The following is a 25,293-nucleotide window of genomic DNA, read 5'->3' as shown; positions in this document are numbered from 1 at the left end:
GACTTAGTATTTCTTATACATATATATATATATATGAAATACTTGACTTAGTATTTCTTATATATATATATATATATGAAATACTTGACTTAGTATTTCTTATATATATATATATGAAATACTTGACTTAGTATTTCTTATATGTATATATATATATATATATATATATATATATATATGAAATACTTGACTTGGTGAATCCTAGCTGTAAATATACTCCTCCCCTCTAAACCACGCCCCCGCCCCGCCCCCCACCCCCCCGAAATCGGAGGTCCCAAGTTTGGCAAGTATGCCAAGGTTTGATATTATTTTAGCGCTGTAGTCTGCATTTTGCACGAGATGCGGAAAATGAGAAGGAATGCGAACATCATCATCGTAAAGCATGATTATCTTTATTCAAAATCAAATAAGCCATTGCGTCTCAGGTGCACTAAAGTCACGACCATAAGGACCTAAAAGTGCTGTGCCAAATATAAAACCACAAATCTTGAAAAGTCCTCATGCTTTCTTTCTTTTTTTCTTTTCCCCAAGCAGCAGAAATTAGGAGGCAAAGTGAAGTGGACATTCATGTGGTGCATGAAGGAACACTGGATGCATATTTACAATATAAACAGGACAAATAGTTGGACATCATTTTTGCGAGAAGGCTGAATTGGACGTGTTCAACACACTCCTTCTTTGTCCTGTGTAAAATGGAGCAGTGCAGAAATACAGCATGATTTATCATGCTGCAAATAAATAGCATAAAATAATACTTTCAAAAGCGGGCAACTTAAAGTCTCCAATAAGTCAACAAAAGTTCATGATAGAATATTAAGTGAGGAAAGCTTGCGTTGGTCTTCTTCATCCACGGTTCACCAGGTTGTTCTGAGAGAGAATGAGAATAGGAATTAATTACATTTTGGACCAGTTGTTCCTCCCGGGGAATTCAAGTCACAAGTCGCTCCCAAGTTCTTTCCGACACTTAAAGCTGAGTTGAAAAACCACCAGAGACAGAATAGGTATTTTGTTGTATATTCGCAAAGCTTTGCCAATATACATTTTGATTGAGACCAGTCTAACCCTACACTCTTAGAAATAAAAGTGCTAAGTAGAACCATATATGGTTCTTCGGCTCGTCCTCATAGGAGAACCCTTTTTGGCTCCAGGTAGAACCTTTTTATAAAGGTTCTACCTAGAACTGTGTGTGTAAGGTTCCACCCAGAACCCCCCATGAGAGGTTCTACAAAGAACCCACGCAGGGAGTTCCACTAAGAACCCTTTCGTATTTCAAGGGTTTCATCTAGAACCCACACAGGGAGTTCCACTAAGAACCCTTTTGTATTTCAAGACTTTCTTCTGGAACCCACGCAGGGAGTTCCACTAAGAACCCTTTCGTATTTCAAGGGTTTCATCTAGAACCCACACAGGGAGTTCCACTAAGAACCCTTTTGTATTTCAAGACTTTCATCTAGAACCCACGCAGGGAGTTCCACTAAGAACCCTTTTGTATTTCAAGACTTTCTTCTGGAACCCACGCAGGGAGTTCCACTAAGAACCCTTTTGTATTTCAAGACTTTCTTCTGGAACCCACGCAGGGAGTTCCACTAAGAACCCTTTCGTATTTCAAGGGTTTCATCTAGAATCCACACAGGGAGTTCCACTAAGAACCCTTTTGTATTTCAAGACTTTCTTCTAGAACCCACGCAGGGAGTTCCACTAAGAACCCTTTCGTTTGTCAAGGGTTTCATCTAGAACCTATGCAGGGAGTTCCACTAAGAACCCTTTCATGTTTCAAGGGTTTCATCTAGAACTCACACAGGGAGTTCCACAAAGAACTATTTCATGTTTCAAGGGTTTCATCTAGAACTCACACAGGGAGTTCCACAAAGAACTCTTTCATGTTTCAAGGGTTTCATCTAGATCTGACACAGGGGGTTCTAAAAACATCCCTTTTCAAAGGTTGTCACCGATAACCGTCTTGTCTTCTGAGGGTTCTATAAAGAACCATATTGTATTCTACAGATCAGTTTAGTTCATATTATATTGTGGTCATTTATCATGTTGACATTGAACAAACATTCAAAACATTTTAATGAGAAAAACATTTATTCAAAGATAGGCACCATTATTGGCAAATGTTATCAGGAAGTATGTCCCTGGTGACACAGGATCTTACCCATGCTTTCAACAATCCCTGAAGAACTCTTTCTTCCAAAAACGGTTCTCTGGATCAAAATAGTTCTTACTGGAACCCTTAGTGTTAGTGAGAACCCTTTTAAAACCAATGATTCAGAAAGGGGGTTTTAAAGGGTTCTCTGGATCAAAATGGTTCTTACTGGAACCATTAGCGTTACCAAGAACCCTTGAAAAACCCTTTCTTCGGGAAAGGGTTTTTCAGAAGCAAATGGTTCCAGTTAGAACCTCAGCCCTTGTAGAAGAACCCTTATTTCTAAGAGTGTAGAACATTCTATTGCGCCTCCCCAAAATGGTCTGTCTTCCCGATCCCACCACCCTCTCTCTCGTCCCATCTCTGTAGACCAAACAAATGCTAGTCTAAACACATTCCAAAGAACTCAAGGTTAACACACACAGTATACTTGCTGACAGAGCATCAAGAGAAGAAATGGAAAACACGAGCTGTTTTCAAAGATGACTAAGAAATGGAAGAAGTACAACTTAAATTCGGATATATGTAAATATCTGCCTCCGACACTGTCCACTCGTTCAATCTGGAAACTACAGGAGCTCATTTCAATGTAACCACAAATTGAAGATACAAATAAATACTTTCTTACAGTTGAGGAGCATAACTTAAAAAAACCCCAAAAAAAACAGCAATATCATCTTAACAAAAAGTACACTGCAAAAAGTGAAATCTAAGTAAGATGAAATATGTCAAATAAGGGTGATATTTGCTTATTTTCTGTCTGATAAGATCATTCTTCTCACTAAGCAGATTTTATGTTAGAGTGTTTTACTTGTTTTAAGTGTTTTGGTCCTAAATGATCTCAGTAAGATGTGTTTAAGTGAGGAGAAACATGAGTTCCAACACGTTCTGTGACAAAAGGTCAAACATGGTGGTGATGGCGTCATGGTCTGAGGCTGCACGAGTGCTGCCAGAACGAAGGAGCTGTGGTTAAGTGAGGAGAAACATGAGTGCCAACAAGTTCTGTGACATAAGGTCAAACATGGTGGTGATGGCGTCATGGTCTGAGGCTGCACGAGTGCTGCCAGAACGAAGGAGCAGTGGTGAATTGAGGAGACATGTATTCCAACGTGTTTTGAGACTTAAAATCAAACATGGTGGTAATAGCATCATGGTCTGAGGCTGCACGAGTGCTGCCAGAATGAAAGAGCTGTGTTTAAGTGAGGAGAAACATGAGTTCCAACACGTTCTGTGACAAAAGGTCAAACATGGTGGTGATGGCGTCATGGTCTGAGGCTGCACGAGTGCTGCCAGAACGAAGGAGCTGTGGTTAAGTGATGAGAAACATGAGTTCCAACGTGTTTTGAGACTTAAAGTCAAACATGGTGGTAATAGCATCATGGTCTGAGGCTGCACGAGTGCTGCCAGAACGAAGGAGCTGTGGTTAAGTGATGAGAAACATGAGTTCCAACTTGTTATGTGACATAAGGCCAAACATGGTGGTGATGGCGTCATGATCTGAGGCTGCACGAGTGCTACCAGAATGAATGCGCTGTGGTTAAGGTAGGAGAAACATGAGTTCCAACACGTTCTGTGACATAAGGTCAAACATAGTGGTAATGGCATCATGGTCTGAGGCTGCACGAGTGCTGCCAGAATGAAAGAGCTGTGTTTAAGTGAGGAGAAACATGAGTTCCAACACGTTCTGTGACAAAAGGTCAAACATGGTGGTGATGGCGTCATGGTCTGAGGCTGCACGAGTGCTGCCAGAACGAAGGAGCTGTGGTTAAGTGATGAGAAACATGAGTTCCAACAAGTTATGTGACATAAGGTCAAACATGGTGGTGATGGCATCATGGTCTGAGGCTGCATGAGTGCTGCCAAAACGAAGGAGCAGTGGTGAATTGAGGAGACATGTATTTAAACGTGTTTTGAGACTTAAAGTCAAACATGGTGGTAATAATATCATGGTCTGAGGCTGCACGAGTGCTGCCAGAATGAAGACGCTGTGGTTAAGGGAGGAGAAACATGAGTTCCAACATGTTATGTGACATAAGGTCAAACATGGTGGTGATGGCGTCATGGTCTGAGGCTGCACGAGTGCTGCCAGAATGAAGGAGCTGTGGTTGAGGGAGGAGAAACATGAGTTCCAACTTGTTCTGTGACATAAGGTCAAACATGGTGGTGATGGCGTCATGGTCTGAGGCTGCACGAGTGCTGCCAGAATGAAGGAGCTGTGGTTGAGGGAGGAGAAACATGAGTTCCAACTTGTTCTGTGACATAAGGTCAAACATGGTGGTGATGGCGTCATGGTCTGAGGCTGCACGAGTGCTGCCAGAATGAAGACGCTGTGGTTAAGTGAGGAGACACTTCTGTGACAAAAGAATATAATATAATAGAATATTCTTATGTCACAGAACGTGTTGGAACTCATGTTTCTCCTCATTTAAAGTCAAACATGGCGGTGATAGCGTGGTCTGAGGCTGCACGAGTGCTGCCAGAATGAAAGAGCTGTGGTTAAGTGAGGAGAAACATGAGTTCCAACAAATTCTGTGACATAAGGTCAAACATGGTGGTGATGGCGTCATGGATGGTCTGAGGCTGCACGAAGGCTGCCAGAACGAAGGAGCTGTGGTTAAGTGATGAGAAACATGAGTTCCAACTTGTTCTGTGACTTAAGGCCAAACATGGTGGTGATGGCGTCATGGTCTGAGGCTGCACGAGTGCTGCCAGAATGAAGGAGCAGTGGTGAATTGAGGAGACATGTATTCCAACGTGTTTTGAGACTTAAGGTCAAACATGGTGGTAATAGCATCATGGTCTGAGGCTGCACGAGTGCTGCCAGAATGAAGGAGCTGTGGTTAAGTGAGGAGAAACATGAGTTCCAACAAATTCTGTGACATAAGGTCAAACATGGTGGTGATGGCGTCATGGTCTGAGGCTGCACGAGTGCTGCCAGAACGAAGGAGCTGTGGTTAAGTGATGAGAAACATGAGTTCCAACTTGTTCTGTGACTTAAGGCCAAACATGGGGGTGATGGCGTCATGGTCTGAGGCTGCACGGGTGCTGCCAGAACAAAGGAGCTGTGGTTAAGTGATGAGAAACATGAGTTCCAACACGTTATGTGACATAAGGTCAAACATGGTGGTGATGGCGTCATGGTCTGAGGCTGCACGAGTGCTGCCAGAACGAGGGAGCAGTGGTGAATTGAGGAGACATGTATTCCAACGTGTTTTGAGACTTAAAGTCAAACATGGTGGTAATAGCAACATGGTCTGAGGCTGCACGAGTGCTGCCAGAATGAAGACGCTGTGGTTAAGGGAGGAGAAACATGAGTTCCAACACGTTCTGTGACTTAAGGCCAAACATGGTGGTGATGGCGTCATGGTCTGAGGCTGCACGAGTGCTGCCAGAACAAAGGAGCTGTGGTTAAGTGATGAGAAACATGAGTTCCGACTTGTTCTGTGACTTAAGGCCAAACATGGGGGTGATGGCGTCATGGTCTGAGGCTGCACGAGTGCTGCCAGAACAAAGGAGCTGTGGTTAAGTGATGAGAAACATGAGTTCCGACTTGTTCTGTGACTTAAGGCCAAACATGGTGGTGATGGCGTCATGGTCTGAGGCTGCACAAGTGCTGCCAGAACGAGGGAGCAGTGGTGAATTGAGGAGACATGTATTCCAACGTGTTTTGAGACTTAAAGTCAAACATGGTGGTAATAGCATCATGGTCTGAGGCTGCACGAGTGCTACCAGAATGAAGACGCTGTGGTTAAGGGAGGAGAAACATGAGTTCCAACATGTTATGTGACAAAAGGTCAAACATGGTGGTGATGGCGTCATGGTCTGAGGCTGCACGAGTGCTACCAGAATGAAGGAGCTGTGTTTAAGTGAGGAGAAACATGAGTTCCAACACGTTCTGTGACAAAAGGTCAAACATGGTGGTGATGGCGTCATGGTCTGAGGCTGCACGAGTGCTGCCAGAACGAAGGAGCTGTGGTTAAGTGATGAGAAACATGAGTTCCAACGTGTTTTGAGACTTAAAGTCAAACATGGTGGTAATAGCATCATGGTCTGAGGCTGCACGAGTGCTGCCAGAATGAAGGAGCTGTGGTTGAGGGAGGAGAAACATGAGTTCCAACAAATTCTGTGACATAAGGTCAAACATGGTGGCGATGGCGTCATGGTCTGAGGCTGCACGAGTGCTCCCAGAATGAAGGTGCTGCGGTTCATTGAGGAGAAACATGAATTCCAACTTGTTCTGTGACATAAGGTCAAACATGGTGGTGGTAGCATCACGGTCTGAGGCTGCACGAGTGCTGCCAGAACGAAGGTGCTGCGGTTCATTGAGGAGAAACATGAACTCCAACAAGTTCTGAGACATAAGGTCAAAAATAGTGGTGGTAGCATCACGGTCTGAGGCTGCACGAGTGCTGCCAGAACGAGGGAGCTGTGGTTACTTGAGGAGAAACATGAATTCCAACATCAAACAAAAACCTGTATGCTGGGTAATTTTCTATGGCTAGTACATCTATACTGCTGTACAAGCTGTACACTGACTATTCTAAGTTACAGTAGAAGATGCAATAAAATGTGAGGGCTGTCTGTACTCACTTTGTTTGCTTTTTTTTTTTAGAAATATTGTAGCAAAAATGGCATAAAGAACAACCTCTGCCCAGACTTTCAAAGTAATTGTCGGCTAAAACGTAAAAAAAATCGATTTAATGGCGGGAGGAACAACAATTTCAGGAGACAAACGCAAGAAAAATAGTCATGAAAATGTACGGTGAGTACAATTCAAATAATTGACAAAAACTACTGCAGAACTACTTTAATGAAGCCATTTTAAAGTTCCACATGAAAGTTTTCAAAAACGTTATGAAAGCTCAGAATAATGCAATGTCATTTGTTTACTTATTGACAAAAAAGCTCGAGAAGAAAGACAAATTGATCTTTCTGGAAATACAGGTTGGAACCGTGGGGAAACCACAAAAGGGGCATTTAAAAAAAAAAAAAAAAAAAAAAAAAAAAAAAAAAGTCGACTGGCGGAATGAGCGACAAAAGGACTCTGGTTTAACACGGAGTGCTCTGATGATGCATTGGCGGCTTGGCGGCGACAAAAGCCTGCAAAATACCCCCGCTGTTGTCCTCTATTATCTCTGCTGGGGACCGCAACTTCCACAAAGCTCTTTTGTCCCAGTGCAGCAAAGAAAGTGGGGATGACAAAATGCAGAGCGAAATATTGGTGTTTAAATACTACTTTCAAAGGAACACATACAAGTAAAAGCCAGTAAATTAGAATATTTTGAAAAACTTGATTTATTTCAGTAATTGCATTCAAAAGGTGTAACTTGTACATTATATTTATTCATTGCACACAGACTGATGCATTCAAATGTTTATTTCGTTTAATTTTGATGATTTGAAGTGGCAACAAATGAAATCCCAAATTCCGTGTGTCACAAAATTAGAATATTACTTAAGGCTAATACAAAAAAAGGGATTTTTAGAAATGTTGGCCAACTGAAAAGTATGAAAATGAAAAATATGAGCATGTACAATACTCAATACTTGGTTGGAGCTCCTTTTGCCTCAATTACTGCGTTAATGCGGCGTGGCATGGAGTCGATGAGTTTCTGGCACTGCTCAGGTGTTATGAGAGCCCAGGTTGCTCTGATAGTGGCCTTCAACTCTTCTGCGTTTTTGGGTCTGGCATTCTGCATCTTCCTTTTCACAATACCCCACAGCTTTTCTATGGGGCTAAGGTCAGGGGAGTTGGCGGGCCAATTTAGAACAGAAATACCATGGTCCGTAAACCAGGCACGGGTAGATTTTGCGCTGTGTGCAGGCGCCAAGTCCTGTTGGAACTTGAAATCTCCATCTCCATAGAGCAGGTCAGCAGCAGGAAGCGTGAAGTGCTCTAAAACTTGCTGGTAGACGGCTGCGTTGACCCTGGATCTCAGGAAACAGAGTGGACCGACACCAGCAGATGACATGGCACCCCAAACCATCACTGATGGTGGAAACTTTACACTAGACTTCAGGCAACGTGGATCCTGTGCCTCTCCTGTCTTCCTCCAGACTCTGGGACCTGGATTTCCAAAGGAAATGCAACATTTGCTTTCGTCAGAAAACATGACTTTGGACCACTCAGCAGCAGTCCAGCTCTTTTTTTCCTTGCGCGCTGTTTCTTGGTCAACAGTGGCTTGACAAGAGGTATGCGGCAGTTGAAACCCATGTCTTTCAAGCGTCTCTTGGTGGTGGATCTTGAAGCACTGACTCCAGCAGCTGTCCACTCCTTCTGAATCTCCCCCACATTTTTGAATGGGTTTTTTTTTTCACAATCTTGACCAGGGCGCGGTGATCCCTATCGCTTGTACACTTTTTCTGACCACAGTTTTTCCTTCCCTTTGCCTCTCCATTAATGTGTTTGGACACAGAGCTCTGAGAACAGCCAGCCTCTTCAGCAATAACCTTTTGTGTCTTTCTCTCCTTGTGCAATGTGTCGATGGTTGCCTTTTGGACAGCTGTCAAATCTGAAGTCTTCCCCATGTTTGTGTAGGCTTCAGAACTGGACTGAGAGACCATTTAAAGCCCTTTGCAGGTGTTTTGAGTTAATCAGCTGATTAGTTTGTGGCACCAGGTGTCTTCAAAATTTAACCTCGTGTCAAGCCACTGTTGACCAAGAAACAGCGCGAAAAGCGTCTCACCTGGGCTAAGGAAAAAAAGAGCTGGACTGCTGCTGAGTGGTCCAAAGTCATGTTTTCTGACGAAAGCAAATTTTGCATTTCCTTTGGAAATCGAGGTCCCAGAGTCTGGAGGAAGACAGGAGAGGCACAGGATCCACGTTGCCTGAAGTCTAGTGTAAAGTTTCCACCATCAGTGATGGTTTGGGGTGCCATGTCATCTGCTGGTGTCGGTCCACTCTGTTTCCTGAGATCCAGGGTCAACGCAGCCGTCTACCAGCAAGTTTTAGAGCACTTCATGCTTCCTGCTGCTGACCTGCTCTATGGAGATGGAGATTTCAAGTTCCAACAGGACTTGGCGCCTGCACACAGCGCAAAATCTACCCGTGCCTGGTTTACGGACCATGGTATTTCTGTTCTAAATTGGCCCGCCAACTCCCCTGACCTTAGCCCCATAGAAAATCTGTGGGGTATTGTGAAAAGGAAGATGCAGAATGCCAGACCCAAAAACGCAGAAGAGTTGAAGGCCACTATCAGAGCAACCTGGGCTCTCATAACACCTGAGCAGTGCCAGAAACTCATCGACTCCATGCCACGCCGCATTCACGCAGTAATTGAGGCAAAAGGAGCTCCAACCAAGTATTGAGTATTGTACATGCTCATATTTTTCATTTTCATACTTTTCAGTTGGCCAACATTTCTAAAAATCCCTTTTTTGTATTAGCCTTAAGTAATATTCTAATTTTGTGACACACGGAATTTTGGATTTTCATTTGTTGCCACTTCAAATCATCAAAATTAAATGAAATAAACATTTGAATGCATCAGTCTGTGTGCAATGAATAAATATAATGTACAAGTTACACCTTTTGAATGCAATTACTGAAATAAATCAAGTTTTTCAAAGTATTCTAATTTACTGGCTTTTACCTGTATGTTGAAGTCGTATCAGGGAGCGCGTGTAAGGAGGTCGAAGCACTCGGAAATGTCAAGGTTCACTCGGAGACGGGCACAAAAAAATGCCTCCCTCTGGAGGTTATTTGGAGTAGCTTCTCTTTGTGCGTCTGCACTCCTCAACACTTTGTTTTGTTAAGGCTGAAAAGCGCGAGGCGTCTGAAGGCCACGAGCTTGATAAAAAAAAGAGGCTGGAGATGTGGCGTTTGATAGCGTGCGGCGGCGGAGCAACAATAGGCTGGACGGCAAGGGTGGGCGAGCGGGGAAGGAAAGTGATAATGGTGGACGGAAAGATGGTGGGCTGATAAAAAGAAACCGATGATGAAAGGAGTGCGGGGGTCTGTATGTAATAAAACACGATTTTGACTGGGGGGCTGACAAAAATTGGGCCGGGGGCCGAAAGCATGCCAAGAAACCCTATATATGTATACAGGGTGATTCAAAAAGAATACGCCAAAATGATCACTCAATGTTTTAAAAATGAAAAAATATAGAAAATCTTGTGTGTTGTACAAAAGCCAAAAGCAGTGAAGTTGTCACGTTGTGTAAATGGTCAATAAAAAGCGTCTCGACAGACCTTACAATATTTGAACAATGATGACGAAAACTGTTTTCTCTGTCGTGTCCGTGTGTCGAAAATTGTTATGCGCTTATTTTTTTATTTGATTTTGTGCGTGGCATAGATTTGCCGTGCGCAGAGGACGCTTGAGCAGGCGCGCGCCTTAGCGGCTGCGCTAGCATCACAGCTAACGTTAGCCATGCTGCTACCTCGCTCTCTGCTGGGAGAGGGCGTATACGTATGTGACGTATGACGTGACAGTGTGTGACGTATGTCGTGACAGTATGTGATGTGTGTAAGAAGGTGCGCTCGCTGTCTGTAAGAGGGAGACACAGTAAAGAGAGAGAAGAGCCTGTCGTGTAATGCCAGCAGCTAAAAGCAACTGCGTGAGAATCCACAGACCTGTGGATGTGTTGAAGGTGTGCTGGAAATTAGGGAGCAGCAGAAAAGTGGAATGTATTATTTAAATCGGTGCGTTGGAAAACACGGACCGGAGTTTTTTTTTTAAAACTGGATCTGGATCGGCATTTTCCCATGCCTTGCCGATACGCATTTTTTTTGCAAATATCGGCGGCCGATCCGATCCAAATATCGGATTGGGACATCCCTATTCCAGACCACAGCAAACGTTACCCAGCTTGCAAAGATTGTAATAAATCCATTAGAAGACGTTTCCTTTAACTTGGACACACACATCTATACCTTTGGCCATTCTAAGTCAGTCATTTCTAGGAGTTATCTCACCCTCTGAGACACTTAATGTGTTGCCGTCATTATAACACTTATATAAGGCTTTTAACTTTTTGCGGCTCCAGACAGATTTGTTTTTTTGTATTTTTGCTCCAATATGGCTCTTTCAACATGTTGGGTTGCCGACCCCTGGTCTAGTGGGACAGGCGAAAATTAAGTGGGAGGAAATGCAGTCGTTTATAAATGATTTAAAGGGGAACATTATCACAATTTCAGAATGTTTAAAATCATTGAAAATCAGTTCCCAGTGGCTTATTTTATTTTTCAAAGTTTTTTTCAAAATTTTACCCATCACGCAATATCCCTAAAAAAAGCTTCAAAGTGCCTGATTTTAACCATCGTTATATACACCCGTCCATTTTCCTGTGACGTCACATAGTGAAGCCAACACAAACAAACATGGCGGATAGAACAGCAAGCTATGGCGACATTAGCTCAGATTCAGACTCGGATTTCAGCGGCTTAAGCGATTCAACAGATTACGCATGTATTGAAACGGATGGTTGTAGTGTGGAGGCAGGTAGCGAAAACCAAATTGAAGAAGAAACTGAAGCTATTGAGCCGTATCGGTTTGAACCGTATGCAAGCGAAACCGACGAAAGCGACACGGGAGAAAGCGAGGACGAATTCGGCGATCGCCTTCTAACCAACGATTGGTATGTGTTTGTTTGGCATTAAAGGAAACTAACAACTATGAACTAGGTTTACAGCATATGAAATACATTTGGCAACAACATGCACTTTGAGAGTGCAGACAGCCCATCCATCCATCTTCTTCCGCTTATCCGAGGTCGGGTCGCGGGGGCAGCAGCCTAAGCAGGGAAGCCCAGACTTCCCTCTCCCCAGCCACTTCGTCCAGCTCTTCCTGTGGGACCCCGAGGCGTTCCCAGGCCAGCCGGGAGACATAGTCTTCCCAACGTGTCCTGGGTCTTCCCCGCGGCCTCCTACCGGTCGGACGTGCCCTAAACACCTCCCTAGGGAGGCGTTCGGGTGGCATCCTGACCAGATGCCCGAACCACCTCATCTGGCTCCTCTCCATGTGGAGGAGCAGCGGCTTTACTTTGAGCTCCCCCCGGATGGCAGAGCTTCTCACCCTATCTCTAAGGGAGAGCCCCGCCACCCGGCGGAGGAAACTCATTTGGGCCGCTTGTACCCGTGATCTTGTCCTTTCGGTCATAACCCAAAGCTCATGACCATAGGTGAGGATGGGAACGTAGATGGACCGGTAAATTGAGAGCTTTGCCTTCCGGCTCAGCTCCTTCTTCACCACAACGGATCGATACAGCGTCCGCATTACTGAAGACGCCGCACCGATCCGCCTGTCGATCTCACGATCCACTCTTCCCTCACTCGTGAACAAGACTCCCAGGTACTTGAACTCCTCCACTTGGGGCAAGATCTCCTCCCCAACCCGGAGATGGCACTCCACCCTTTTCCGGGCGAGAACCATGGACTCGGACTTGGAGGTGCTGATTCTCATCCCAGTCGCTTCACACTCGGCTGCGAACCGATCCAGTGAGAGCTGAAGATCCTGGCCAGATGAAGCCATCAGGACCACATCATCTGCAAAAAGCAGAGACCTAATCCTGCAGCCACCAAACCAGATCCCCTCAACGCCTTGACTGCGCCTAGAAATTATGTCCATAAAAGTTCAGAACAGAATGGGTGACAAAGGGCAGCCTTGGCGGAGTCCAACCCTCACTGGAAACGTGTCCGACTTACTGCCGGCAATGCGGACCAAGCTCTGGCACTGAGCATACAGGTCCCATCCCACAGGTGAACAGGCTAATTGGGAACAGGTGGGTGCCATGATTGGGTACAAAAGCAGCTTCCATGAAATGCTCAGTCATTCACAGGTGCGAGGGTCACCGCTTTTGTTGAACAGTTTAAGAACAACATTTCTCAACAAGCTATTGCAAAGAAATTTCACCATCTACGGTCCGTAATATCATCAAAAGGTTCAGAGAATTTGGAGAAATCCCCACACGTAAGCGATGATATTACGCACCTTCGATCAGTCAGGTAGTACTGCATCAAAAAGCGACATCAGTGTGTTAAGGATATCACCACATGGGCTCAGGAACACTTCAGTACCTACATCTGTAAGTGCAAGTTAAAACTCTACTATGCAAAGCAAAAACCATTTATCAACAACACCCAGAAACGCCGAACATGAAATATCTTGTCTTTGCAGTCTATTCAATTGAATATAAGTTGAAAAGGATTTGCAAATAATTGTATTCAGTTTTTATTTACCATTTACACAACTTGCCAATTTCACTGCTTTTGGGGTTTGCACATAAGTTTGAGTATTTATTTCATGCTCTACAACAGGGGTCCCCAAACTACGGCCCGTCCAAAATCAGGCCCGCGTGAAGTCCCAAGTATTAAAAATAAAATAAGAAAAATAAAAAAAAATTAAAATAAAAAACATTTTTTTTCTGTCTTTTCTTATTCACTTTGTACCGCTTATTACTCACGGTGTCTCTTAGCCGCTCAGGCAAATCATATTGTCTAAAAATGCATTTTATCATTAATAACATGACATCATCGCGCGCGCGGAAAGTGCGCTATATATATATATATATATATATATATTCAAATCGCGATTCTCACGTTGTGCGATTCAGAGTCGATTTTTTTTAAATGTTTTTTTAATTTTTTTTTTAATTAATCAATCCAACAAAACAATACACAGCAATACCATAACAATGCAATCCAATTCCAAAAGCAAAGCCGACCCAGCAACACTCAGAAGTGCAATAAACAGAGCAATTGAGAGGAGACACAAACACCACACAGAACAAACAAAAGTAGTGAAACAAAAATGAATATTATCAACAACGGTGTCAATATTAGTTACAATTTCAACATAGCAGTGATTAAAAATCCCTCATTGACATTATCATTAGACATTTATAAAAACAAAAAAAGAACAATAGTGTCACAGTGGCTTACACTTGCATCGCATCTCATAAGCTTGACAACACACTGTGTCCAACATTTTCACAAAGATAAAATAAGTCATATTTTTGGTTCATTTAATAGTTCAAACAAATGTACATTATTGCAATCAATTGATAAAACATTGTCCTTTACAATTATAAAAGCTTTTTACTCTGCTTGCATGTCAGCAGACTGGGGTAGATCCTGCTGAAATCCTATGTATTGAATGAATAGACAATCCTTTTGAATCGGGAAAAAAATCGTTTTTGAATCGAGAATTGTGTTGAATTGAAAAAAAAAATCGATTTTGAATCGAATCGAAGATTCACAGCCCTAATATATATACAGGTAAAAGCCAGTAAATTAGAATATTTTGAAAAACTTGATTTATTTCAGTAATTGCATTCAAAAGGTGTAACTTGTACATTATATTTATTCATTGCACACAGACTGATGCATTCAAATGTTTATTTCATTTAATTTTGATGATTTGAAGTGGCAACAAATGAAAATCCAAAATTCCGTGTGTCACAAAATTAGAATATTACTTAAGGCTAATACAAAAAAGGGATTTTTAGAAATGTTGGCCAACTGAAAAGTATGAAAATGAAAAATATGAGCATGTACAATACTCAATACTTGGTTGGAGCTCCTTTTGCCTCAATTACTGCGTTAATGCGGCGTGGCATGGAGTCGATGAGTTTCTGGCACTGCTCAGGTGTTATGAGAGCCCAGGTTGCTCTGATAGTGGCCTTCAACTCTTCTGCGTTTTTGGGTCTGGCATTCTGCATCTTCCTTTTCACAATACCCCACAGATTTTCTATGGGGCTAAGGTCAGGGGAGTTGGCGGGCCAATTTAGAACAGAAATACCATGGTCCGTAAACCAGGCACGGGTAGATTTTGCGCTGTGTGCAGGCGCCAAGTCCTGTTGGAACTTGAAATCTCCATCTCCATAGAGCAGGTCAGCAGCAGGAAGCATGAAGTGCTCTAAAACTTGCTGGTAGACGGCTGCGTTGACCCTGGATCTCAGGAAACAGAGTGGACCGACACCAGCAGATGACATGGCACCCCAAACCATCACTGATGGTGGAAACTTTACACTAGACTTCAGGCAACGTGGATCCTGTGCCTCTCCTGTCTTCCTCCAGACTCTGGGACCTCGATTTCCAAAGGAAATGCAAAATTTGCATGGTTGGGTGATGGTTTGGGGTGCCATGTCATCTGCTGGTGTCGGTCCACTCTGTTTCCTGAGATCCAGGGTCAACGCAGCCGTCTACCAGCAAGTTTTAGAGCACTTCATGCTTCCTGCTGCTGACCTGCTCTATGGAGATGGAGATTTCAAGTTCCAACAGGACTTGGCGCCTGCACACAGCGCAAAATCTACCCGTGCCTGGTTTACGGACCATGGTATTTCTGTTCTAAATTGGCCCGCCAACTCCCCTGACCTTAGCCCCATAGAAAATCTGTGGGGTATTGTGAAAAGGAAGATGCAGAATGCCAGACCCAAAAACGCAGAAGAGTTGAAGGCCACTATCAGAGCAACCTGGGCTCTCATAACACCTGAGCAGTGCCAGAAACTCATCGACTCCATGCCACGCCGCATTAACGCAGTAATTGAGGCAAAAGGAGCTCCAACCAAGTATTAAGTATTGTACATGCTCATATTTTTCATTTTCATACTTTTCAGTTGGCCAACATTTCTAAAAATCCCTTTTTTGTATTAGCCTTAAGTAATATTCTAATTTTGTGACACACGGAATTTTGGATTTTCATTTGTTGCCACTTCAAATCATCAAAATTAAATGAAATAAACATTTGAATGCATCAGTCTGTGTGCAATGAATAAATATAATGTACAAGTTACACCTTTTGAATGCAATTACTGAAATAAATCAAGTTTTTCAAAATATTCTAATTTACTGGCTTTTACCTGTATATCTAATATATATATATATATATATATATATATATATATATATATATATATATATATATATATATATATATATATATATATATATATATATATTTTCCAAGTGTTTTGTAATATTTTTCTTTCTTTTCTTTCAAATTAGTACATTTATGCCATCAATTTCCCTTAGATGCATGTTTTGTTCCATGCAGTTCCTATTATTTCCCATTCGTGACTCTATTCCATTTTGTGTCGAGGTCTATTTTGCTTTGATTGCCTCGTTATCGACAAGGCCAGTAACCTGCTGGGGTGATCTTAGTAACAGCATGGCTTTGTGAAAGTAAAAGAAAATCAAAACATCTTATGAAGTTCCCTACTGTGGTCATTTGGGGGAAGTCAGACCTGCACACAGAAAGGATGTAAATATAAAAGCTAAAAACTGATCAGAACCTGATTGAACTATTTTCCAGCATAGTCTGGTGCGCGCACAGCAAGCAATTATAGTTTCACGTAGCAGAGAGACGAGCCTTATATTTAATGGCCTGTAAAGATGATGTCTCCTCGCTCAGCCTCCTGGGTTAACACACCATTTGATCAACTAGTAGCCATTGCTGCAAGGAGTAGTAATTGGCTGAAAAGACTAAGAAGCCTAAGGAGATCACAGGTTTTGTTTTTGGAAGCTCAGAGAGCCAACATTAGAGAAAAGTCTGACAACATGGCGGCAGAAAAATGTAACATCTCATCAGCCAGTTCTCCCACATTTAATGCTTAAACAAAGATGATTGTGATTCACAAATACAAGCTGTGTCTCAATTCAGTGGGCATTTGTGGGGTGCTGATGACATTGCGGTGCACCAAGGCTGTCCCAATTTAAAATAGTTCCAACTGTCCTTCGAATCCAGCCGACAAATGTGTCTTTTTCTCCCATTAGAAGAAAAGTTGCTTTAATATCCCGAGATACTTTGCGAGCTCAACTCTGAAAATTATTGGCGGCGCTATGTGGAGCAGAAAGAGCGACTTTAAAATGTAAATATAGCTTTATTTAATCATTTAAACCAGCTCAAAGCAGACATGTCAGAAATGATATACAGGACTGTCTCAGAAAATTAGAATATTCTGATAAACTTATTTATTTTCTGTAATGCAATTAAAAAAACAAAAATGTCATACATTCTGGATTCAATCACCATACCTGCCAACTTTTGAAATCAGAAAAACCTAGTAGCCAGAGTCCAGGGGCCGCAGGCCCTGGTAGGTCCAGGACAAAGTCCTGGTGGGGGGGTTCAGGCTTCGCCCCCCGACGCAAAATGATTGATTGCATTCAGACAGGTTAAAATGTTGCTAAAACCATCACTTTTCTATCAGTCACAGTGACTTTTCAAAACAAAAATATTACAGCAAAAATCATATGGGTTGATTGACATGTTTATTCTGTAAGCTAACTTCAATAGTTTGAAATTATTTTGACAGTTAATGCCAGTTATCCTGTCAACCTTTCACAAGACTTCAATTTGTTAATTGAAAGTATAAACAGTATAAACACTTTTTACAGTAAACAAATGGTAAAACAGTACTAAACAATTCCATAAAAAAAAAAATTGGTGTCATTATTAACTTTCTGTCCAAGCTTGTATAATCTACTGCCTTGTTCAATTGTAAAAAATATTCTGTGCCTAAAATTCACATTTCTATCACAATTATCATACTGTAAACATGGTAAGCTAACTTCATTAAAATTAATAGTCCTGTCAATAGCATGGAATTACAATTCAAATGTAGTTTTTTTGTAAGCCTTTCAAAAGAATTCAAAATATGAAAAATTAATGAAAATTAATTCCAGCCATCAGACACTTGAAAAGTGGCACATCACATCTCTAATGTAATCATTTGAACTTTTCAACAGAAATAGCACTGCAAAAATATTAAGGACATACTTCTGTATTTTGGTAGTTATGCTGTCAACATTTAACAAGATTTCTTCAATTTGGACTTGAAAGCATAAATAGTATAAACACTTTTAACAGTAGAACAGTACTAAACAATTCCAATAGATAACATTGGTGTCATTACCTTTTTGTGGCTAAAATCTGAAAAACGTTGAAAGTTTTCCACTTGTATCGCTAGCAACGGCATTAGACTTGTGTTCTTTTGTCCCAACGTGGTCTTTTACATCGCTAATTCCTCCGTGTCCGATCGAAAAATCTTGTCTGCACAAGGTGCAATTCGCGTAGTTTTCACCCTTTTTGGAACGGATAATTATTCCCGGATAGGCTTTTGAATATTCTTCACGGAATGACTGCGGTTTTCTTTTCGGTTTAAGACTCGTTTGCGATTTTTCTCCGGCTGATTCCATGATCGTTCGCTCGTTTGGAAACAATGGGCAACTGGTGCCTCGTGCTTGGCAGCGGTGCTATAAATAGCCTCGCGCATGGCATTCGGAATGGCTCGATAGGAAGTTACGGGAAGCAGTGTCGATTGTCATTGTGGTTACGCGATTTCGTGAATAAAACTTTTTTTCTTATATTTTTTTAATTAATGAAAAACCGTATTTTTTATCACTGCAACCGTAACCCGGAATAGGTTGATGAAAAGCGTACTAATTACGGGAAAACCGGAGTAGTTGGCAGGTATGCATTACACATCAACTGAAATATTGCAAGCCTTTTATTATTTTAATAATGCTGATCATGACATACAGCTTAAGAAAACTCAAAAATCCTATCTCAAAAAATTTGAATATTTCCTCAGACCAAGTAAAAAAAAAAAAAAGACTTATAACAGCAAAACAAAATCAAACATTTGAAAATGTCAATGAATGCACTCAGTACTTGGTTGGGAATCCTTTTGCACGGACTACTGCACCAATGCGGCGTGGCATGGAGGCAATCAGCCTGTGGCATTGCTGAGGTGTTATGGATGCTTCAATAGCGGCCTTTAGCTCATTTGCATTATTGGGTCTGGTGTCTTTCAGCTTCTTCTTCACAATACCCCACAAATTCTCTATGGGGTTCAGGTCAGGGGAGTTGGCAGGCCGATCGAGGACAGTAATGCCATGGTCAGTACACCAGTTACTGGTGAGGATTATTTTATTCATGTACTTTTGGTTAAAACGGTAAAATAAATTCCTTTGACTTGATTTAAACAGAACATCTGGAAACTACAGTCTTTTTGCGTAATTCTGATAACTATTCAACAAGCAATTAAAGCAATCAAAACATACAAATAATCATTTGGGGTGGGGATGTCCCGATCCAGGTTTTTGCACTTCCGATCCGATACCGATATTGTTTTTGCACTTCCGATCCGATACCGATACTGACCGATACCGATACGAGCATGTATTAAAGTTTAAAGTTATTTAGCCTACTTAGTTGTCAGAATCATGTTGAAAAGGGTTTTAGTACTCTTGATAACAACTAGCCAGCTGAATTAGGGGAGTTTGAATAATACACAATGGTTGGTAACAAGAAACTGACCTGTTTATTCAAGGATAAACACAAAATAGACAAAATTATACATGACAAACAGAAATGGCATCATTGAAACTAGGGCTAGGCGATATGGCCTTTTTTTAATATTGCGATATTTTAAGGCCATATTGCGATACACGATATATATCTCGATATTTTGCCTTAGCCTTGAATGAACACTTGATGCATATAATCACAGCAGTATGATGATTCTATGTGTTTTGATTGATTGATTGAGACTTTTATTAGTAGGTTGCACAGTGAAGTACATATTCCGTACAATTGACCACTAGATGGTAACACCCGAATAAGTTTTTCAACTTGTTTAAGTCGGGGTCCATTTAAATTGATTCGTGATACAGATATATACCATCAGATATATACTATCATCATAATACAGTCATCACACAAGATAATCACATTGAATTATTTACATTATTTATAATCCAGGGTGTGGAGGGGGGCGCCGGATGTAAGTGTCAAAAAGACAGCCAAAAGAGTTTGATATGAGAATAAATCTAAAGTTAAAATATAGGGTAGAAATGCACCCATTTGCAGGAAATGTAGTCTTGATTTTCAACATTTTCTTTTAAGGCTTGCATGTCTACATTAAAACATTCTTCTTCATACTGCATTAATATATGCTACTTTTAAACTTTCATGCAGAGAAGGAAATCACAACAAAAAAAAATCACTAATTTTTTCATACGGTGTTGATGTGGAAATTTTTGCCTCGGCATTTTGATGGTGTGGACGTGTGGCACCGAACGGAGATAAGCGTCTCGACAGACGTTACAATATTTGAACAATGATGACGAAAAATGTTGTCTCTGTCGTGTCCGTGTGTCGAAAATTGTTATGCGCTTATTTTTTTATTAGATTTTGTGCGTGGCATAGATTTGCCGTGCGCAGAGGACGCTTGAGCAGGCGCGCACCTTAGCGGCTGCGCTAGCATCACAGCTAACGTTAGCCATGCTGCTACCTCGCTCTCTGCTGGGAGAGGACGTATACGTATGTGACGTATGGCGTGACAGTATGTGACGTATGTCGTGACAGTATGTGACGTGTGTAAGAAGGTGCGCTTGCTGTCTGTGAGAGGGAGACACAGGAAAGAGTGAGAAGAGCCTGCCGTGTAATGCCAGCAGCTAAAAGCAACTGCGTTAGAATCCACAGACCTGTGGATGTGTTGAAGGTGTGCTGGAAAATGCGGAACGGAAATTATAGGGAGCAGCAGAAAAGTGGAATGTACTATTTAAATAGGTGTGTTGGAAAACACGGAGCGGAGTTTTTGTTTTTTTAACTGGATCTGGATCGGCATTTTCCCATGCCTTGCTGATACGCATTTTTTTGCAAATATCGGCGGCCGATCCGATCCAAATATCGGATCGGGACATCCCTAATTTGGGGTCAGTTAATTGAAATTAGATGTATCAATTATATAACTTATTGATTAATCCTGCCTTGTTAGAAGCTGAAATTAGAGGTTGTTCAGTGTTTCCCACAGGACAGGCATCTATTTGTGGTGGTGTGGTCGGGGGGTGGGGGGTGGTGGCGGCGGCGGCAGCGCCGATGACCAAGAAGAACGCGGAGTTGGAATATAATTACAACATTTTATGTACATATTTATATACAGATTTGAACAATTAGTGATTCACTGAAATATATTTATTAATTGTGGTTCTTACAAAAAATATATCTTATAAAATATAAAAGCTAAAATGTCTCTTAAAGCTCTGCCCCTTTAATTAGTGAATACTAAATAATTTAACTTTAGCCTACTACTACAACCATATTATTAACCAGCAACATGAAGTGAAACAGAGGCAGAGGTGTCCTGCCACAGTCAGTCAACCTCCTCCTCCTCCTCCTGCTGCTGCTGAACAGGCCTACCTCCTCTCCAAGTCCAGCCCTTTTCGGCCGTTGAAAATATTTTTCTATACTCATCTGTGTGAAGGAGTGAACATCCAACATTAGAATTTATTACTAACGAGCAGAAGCGCTCTATGTACAGTGCCGTCTAACCTTAAGCGGCAGCAGCTCAACACATGCAGGGTTCAACGTTAAGGTTTTTTTCTACTTGCCCGACTTCTCAAATCTACTTGCCCCAATATTTTTACTTGTCCTGCCTAGGTTTTTTTCTGGCTGTGTAGTGCTCATGGCTTGTATCTTACTAAAATTCTTCCCGTTGACTATTTACAACACTACACAGTATTTATTATTATTATTATCTATAATTACATTTAAATGGCATTGCATACATGTCAAATTAAATGCTATTTCACATTATTTGACCAGTAGCAGTTACACCCATCTGACAGTGGCCTAGTGGTTAGAGTGTCCGTCCTGAGATCGGTAGGTTGGGAGTTCAAATCCCGGCCGAGTCATACCAAAGACTATAAAAATGGGACCCATTACCTCCCTGCTTGGCACTCAGCATCAAGGGTTGGAATTGGGGGTTAAATCACCAAAATGATTCCCGGGCGCAGCCACCGCTGCTGCCCACTGCTCCCCTCACCTCCCAGGGGGTGATCAAGGGTGATGGGTCAAATGCAGAGAATAATTTCGCCACACCTAGTGTGTGTGTGACAATCATTGGTACTTTAACTTTTTAACTTTAACAGGTCAGCCACCTGTTTAAAGCCCGATCACAGTTGGAATCTTGAAATGAAGGGCCTTTAATGGCCAAAACATTAACCTGGACAACATTTTAACAGCTGGTTGGCTCAGATTTTATTCTTTTCATTGCATTCACATGCTGCAGTGGACAGTGGACAATTTAGCTTCAGTCCATGTGTGTTTATTGACAACAGTGTTATAACCTGGACACGTTAGCTCGTCGGTGAAACGCTCGGTGAAATCGCGGATTAACGTTAAATATATGACGAGCCGCGAGCGATGCAGCTATAACCTATCTACCTATGACACCTGTAAAAATGAAGCAATGCTACCACGTTAGCAAGCGTTAGCTAGCCGGCTATGAGCCACCAAGCTGCTAACTATCGCCAAAAGGCACCATTTAAGTTTTTTTCCCCATGGTATCCTATATCAAGGCTTTCAGCAGCTTTTGGACGTTTGAGGTAGAAACGTAGGAAGCGCCATCATTATGAAAAGTAGCCGGCGAGTATTCTGATCCCGTCCGTCCATCCGTCCCTCTTCTTCTTCTTCTTCTGTGCTATTGGCGGAGTTACAATGCATAGTAGGCTACCGCCATCTACTGCACCGGAGGTGTAACTACAAGCAACATTCACAGACAGTCCCATTGCTTTTATGAGCGGTCGAGCGAGTCAAAAGCCGAAAAATCCATTTGTGGCGGACGTAATTCTTTCGTGGCGGGCCGCCACAAATAAATGAATGTGTGGGAAACGCTGTTGTTGCTCTAAAGGCTGCTTTTATAGCTAAGTCTCTGTTTAAGGCAACACTTGAAGGTCAAACCTACTCCATCCATCCATCCATTTTCCACCACTTGTCAAACCTACGACGTTCTGTGAAATGAAAGCCACCAAACTAAACTGCAATAAAGCTTTACATTTTAGCCAACACTGTTAAGGTATGATGGCGAAGCCTCAGAGCGACTGCGAGCGGAACAGCACGAGGCTAAGTCAGCCTGCTGCTGCATGTATGGCCAGATACTACTCTGCCAACTTTCAAACAGAAAGCTTCCAATATTCCATTCTCTTTGCATTTTCTCCACAACCTTTTTTTTATGAATTTTTACGAGCGAATGCAGCGATGCGTGTGCATGCCTTTGCTTTTGAATAATACAACACAAGGTTCAAAATGAGTAATGAGAGAAAAGCTAAAAGAAAAATGTACAAAGGGTAGATATGACTTTGAGCAGAGGCCTGTGTGGCTCATTCTCGCACTGTGGGGTTTTTAAAAAGTAAAGAAAATGAAGCTAAACAGAGAAACGCAAGCGTGGTTGGTTGACCAGTTGGGGAATAGACTAGAACAGGGGTCGGCAACCCGCGGCTCCGGAGCCGCATGCGGCTCTTTGATCACTCTGATGCGGCTCAGCAGCTTACTTGCTGAACCCCCCCCAATTTTCCCGTGAGACTTCCGGATTTATAATGTATCCCGGAAGAGTTAGGGCTGCATGGGATTCTGGGTATTTGTCCTGTTGTGTTTATGTGAACATGTCACGAGGGAGGTGCTGGACATTGAGTCCGAATGGACCATGTTCCGCGCCTCTATTGTCGAGGCGGCTGATTGGAGCTGTGGCCGCAAGGTAGTTGGTGCTTGTCGTGGCGGTAATCCTAGAACCCGTTGGTGGACACCGGCGGTGAGGGATGCCGTCAAGCTGAAGAAGGAGTGCTATCGGGTTCTTTTGGCTCATAGGACTCCTGAGGCAGCGGACAAGTACCGACAGGCCAAGCGGTGTTCGGCTTCAGCGGTCGCAGAGGCAAAAACTCGGACATGGGAGGAGTTCGGTGAGGCCATGGAAAACGACTTCCGGACGGCTTCGAAGCAATTCTGGACCACCATCCGCCGCCTCAGGAAGGGGAAGCAGTGCACTATCAACACCGTGTATGGCGGGGATGGTGTTCTGCTGACCTCGACTGCGGATGTTGTGGATCGGTGGAGAGAATACTTCGAAGACCTCCTCAATCCCACCAACACGTCTTCCTATGAGGAAGCAGTGCCTGGGGAGTCTGTGGTGGGTTCTCCTATTTCTGGGGCTGAGGTTGCTGAGGTAGTTAAAAAGCTCCTCGGTGGCAAGGCCCCAGGGGTAGATGAGATCCGCCCGGAGTTCCTTAAGGCTCTGGATGCTGTGCGGCTGTCTTGGTTGACAAGACTCTGCAGCATCGCGTGGACATCGGGGGCGGTGCCACTGGATTGGCAGACCGGGGTGGTGGTTCCTCTCTTTAAGAAGGGGAACCGGAGGGTGTGTTCTAACTATCGTGGGATCACACTCCTCAGCCTTCCCGGTAAGGTCTATTCAGGTGTACTGGAGAGGAGGCTACGCCGGATAGTCGAACCTCGGATTCAGGAGGAACAGTGTGGTTTTCGTCCTGGTCGTGGAACTGTGGACCAGCTCTATACTCTCCGCAGGGTCCTTGAGGGTGCATGGGAGTTTGCCCAACCAGTCTACATGTGTTTTGTGGACTTGGAGAAGGCATTCGACCGTGTCCCTCGGAAAGTCCTGTGGGGAGTGCTCAGAGAGTACGGGGTATCGGACTGTCTGATTGTGGCAGTCCGCTCCCTGTATGATCAGTGTCAGAGCTTGGTCCGCATTGCCGGCAGTAAGTCGGACACGTTTCCAGTGAGGGTTGGACTCCGCCAAGGCTGCCCTTTGTCACCCATTCTGTTCATAACCTTTATGGACAGAATTTCTAGGCGCAGTCAAGGTGTTGAGGGGATCTGGTTTGGTGGCTGCAGGATTAGGTCTCTGCTTTTTGCAGATGATGTGGTCCTGATGGCTTCATCCGGCCAGGACCTTCAGCTCTCACTGGATCGGTTCGCAGCCGAGTGTGAAGCGACTGGGATGGGAATCAGCACCTCCAAGTCCGAGTCCATGGTTCTCTCCCGGAAAAGGGTGGAGTGCCATCTCCGGGTTGGGGAGGAGATCTTGCCCCAAGTGGAGGAGTTCAAGTACCTCGGAGTCTTGTTCACGAGTGGGGAAAGAGTGGATGGTGAGATCGACAGGCGGATCGGTGCGGCGTCTTCAGTAATGCGGACGCTGTATGGATCCGTTGTGGTGAAGAAGGAGCTGAGCCGGAAGGCAAAGCTCTCGATTTACCGGTCGATCTACGTTCCCATCCTCACCTATGGTCATGAGCTTTGGGTTATGACCGAAAGGACAAGATCACGGGTACAAGCGGCCCGAAATGAGTTTCCTCCGCCGAGTGGCGGGGCTCTCCCTTAGAGATAGGGTGAGAAGCTCTGTCATTCG

The 25,293-nt window shown here is 43.1% G+C and overlaps 1 protein-coding gene across 1 annotated transcript in view; it reads right to left on the bottom strand.

Annotated features, from left to right (window-relative positions):
• Positions 1-533: 533 nt before the first annotated feature.
• The window catches only part of chchd6a (coiled-coil-helix-coiled-coil-helix domain containing 6a), a 142,519-nt gene continuing 117,759 nt past the window's right edge, over positions 534-25,293 (bottom strand). The window contains exon 8 of the mRNA XM_072911829.1: positions 534-867. Coding sequence (XP_072767930.1) covers positions 844-867 — 24 coding nt within the window. The 3' untranslated portion in view covers positions 534-843. The remainder of the gene's footprint in view (positions 868-25,293) is intronic.

The sequence above is a fragment of the Nerophis lumbriciformis genome, linkage group LG01 (assembly GCF_033978685.3).
Source record: "Nerophis lumbriciformis linkage group LG01, RoL_Nlum_v2.1, whole genome shotgun sequence".
In the NCBI taxonomy this organism is placed as follows: Eukaryota; Metazoa; Chordata; class Actinopteri; order Syngnathiformes; family Syngnathidae; genus Nerophis; species Nerophis lumbriciformis.
The sequence above is the reverse complement of the archived record's forward strand: the minus strand, read 5'-3'. Positions and strand labels throughout refer to the sequence as shown.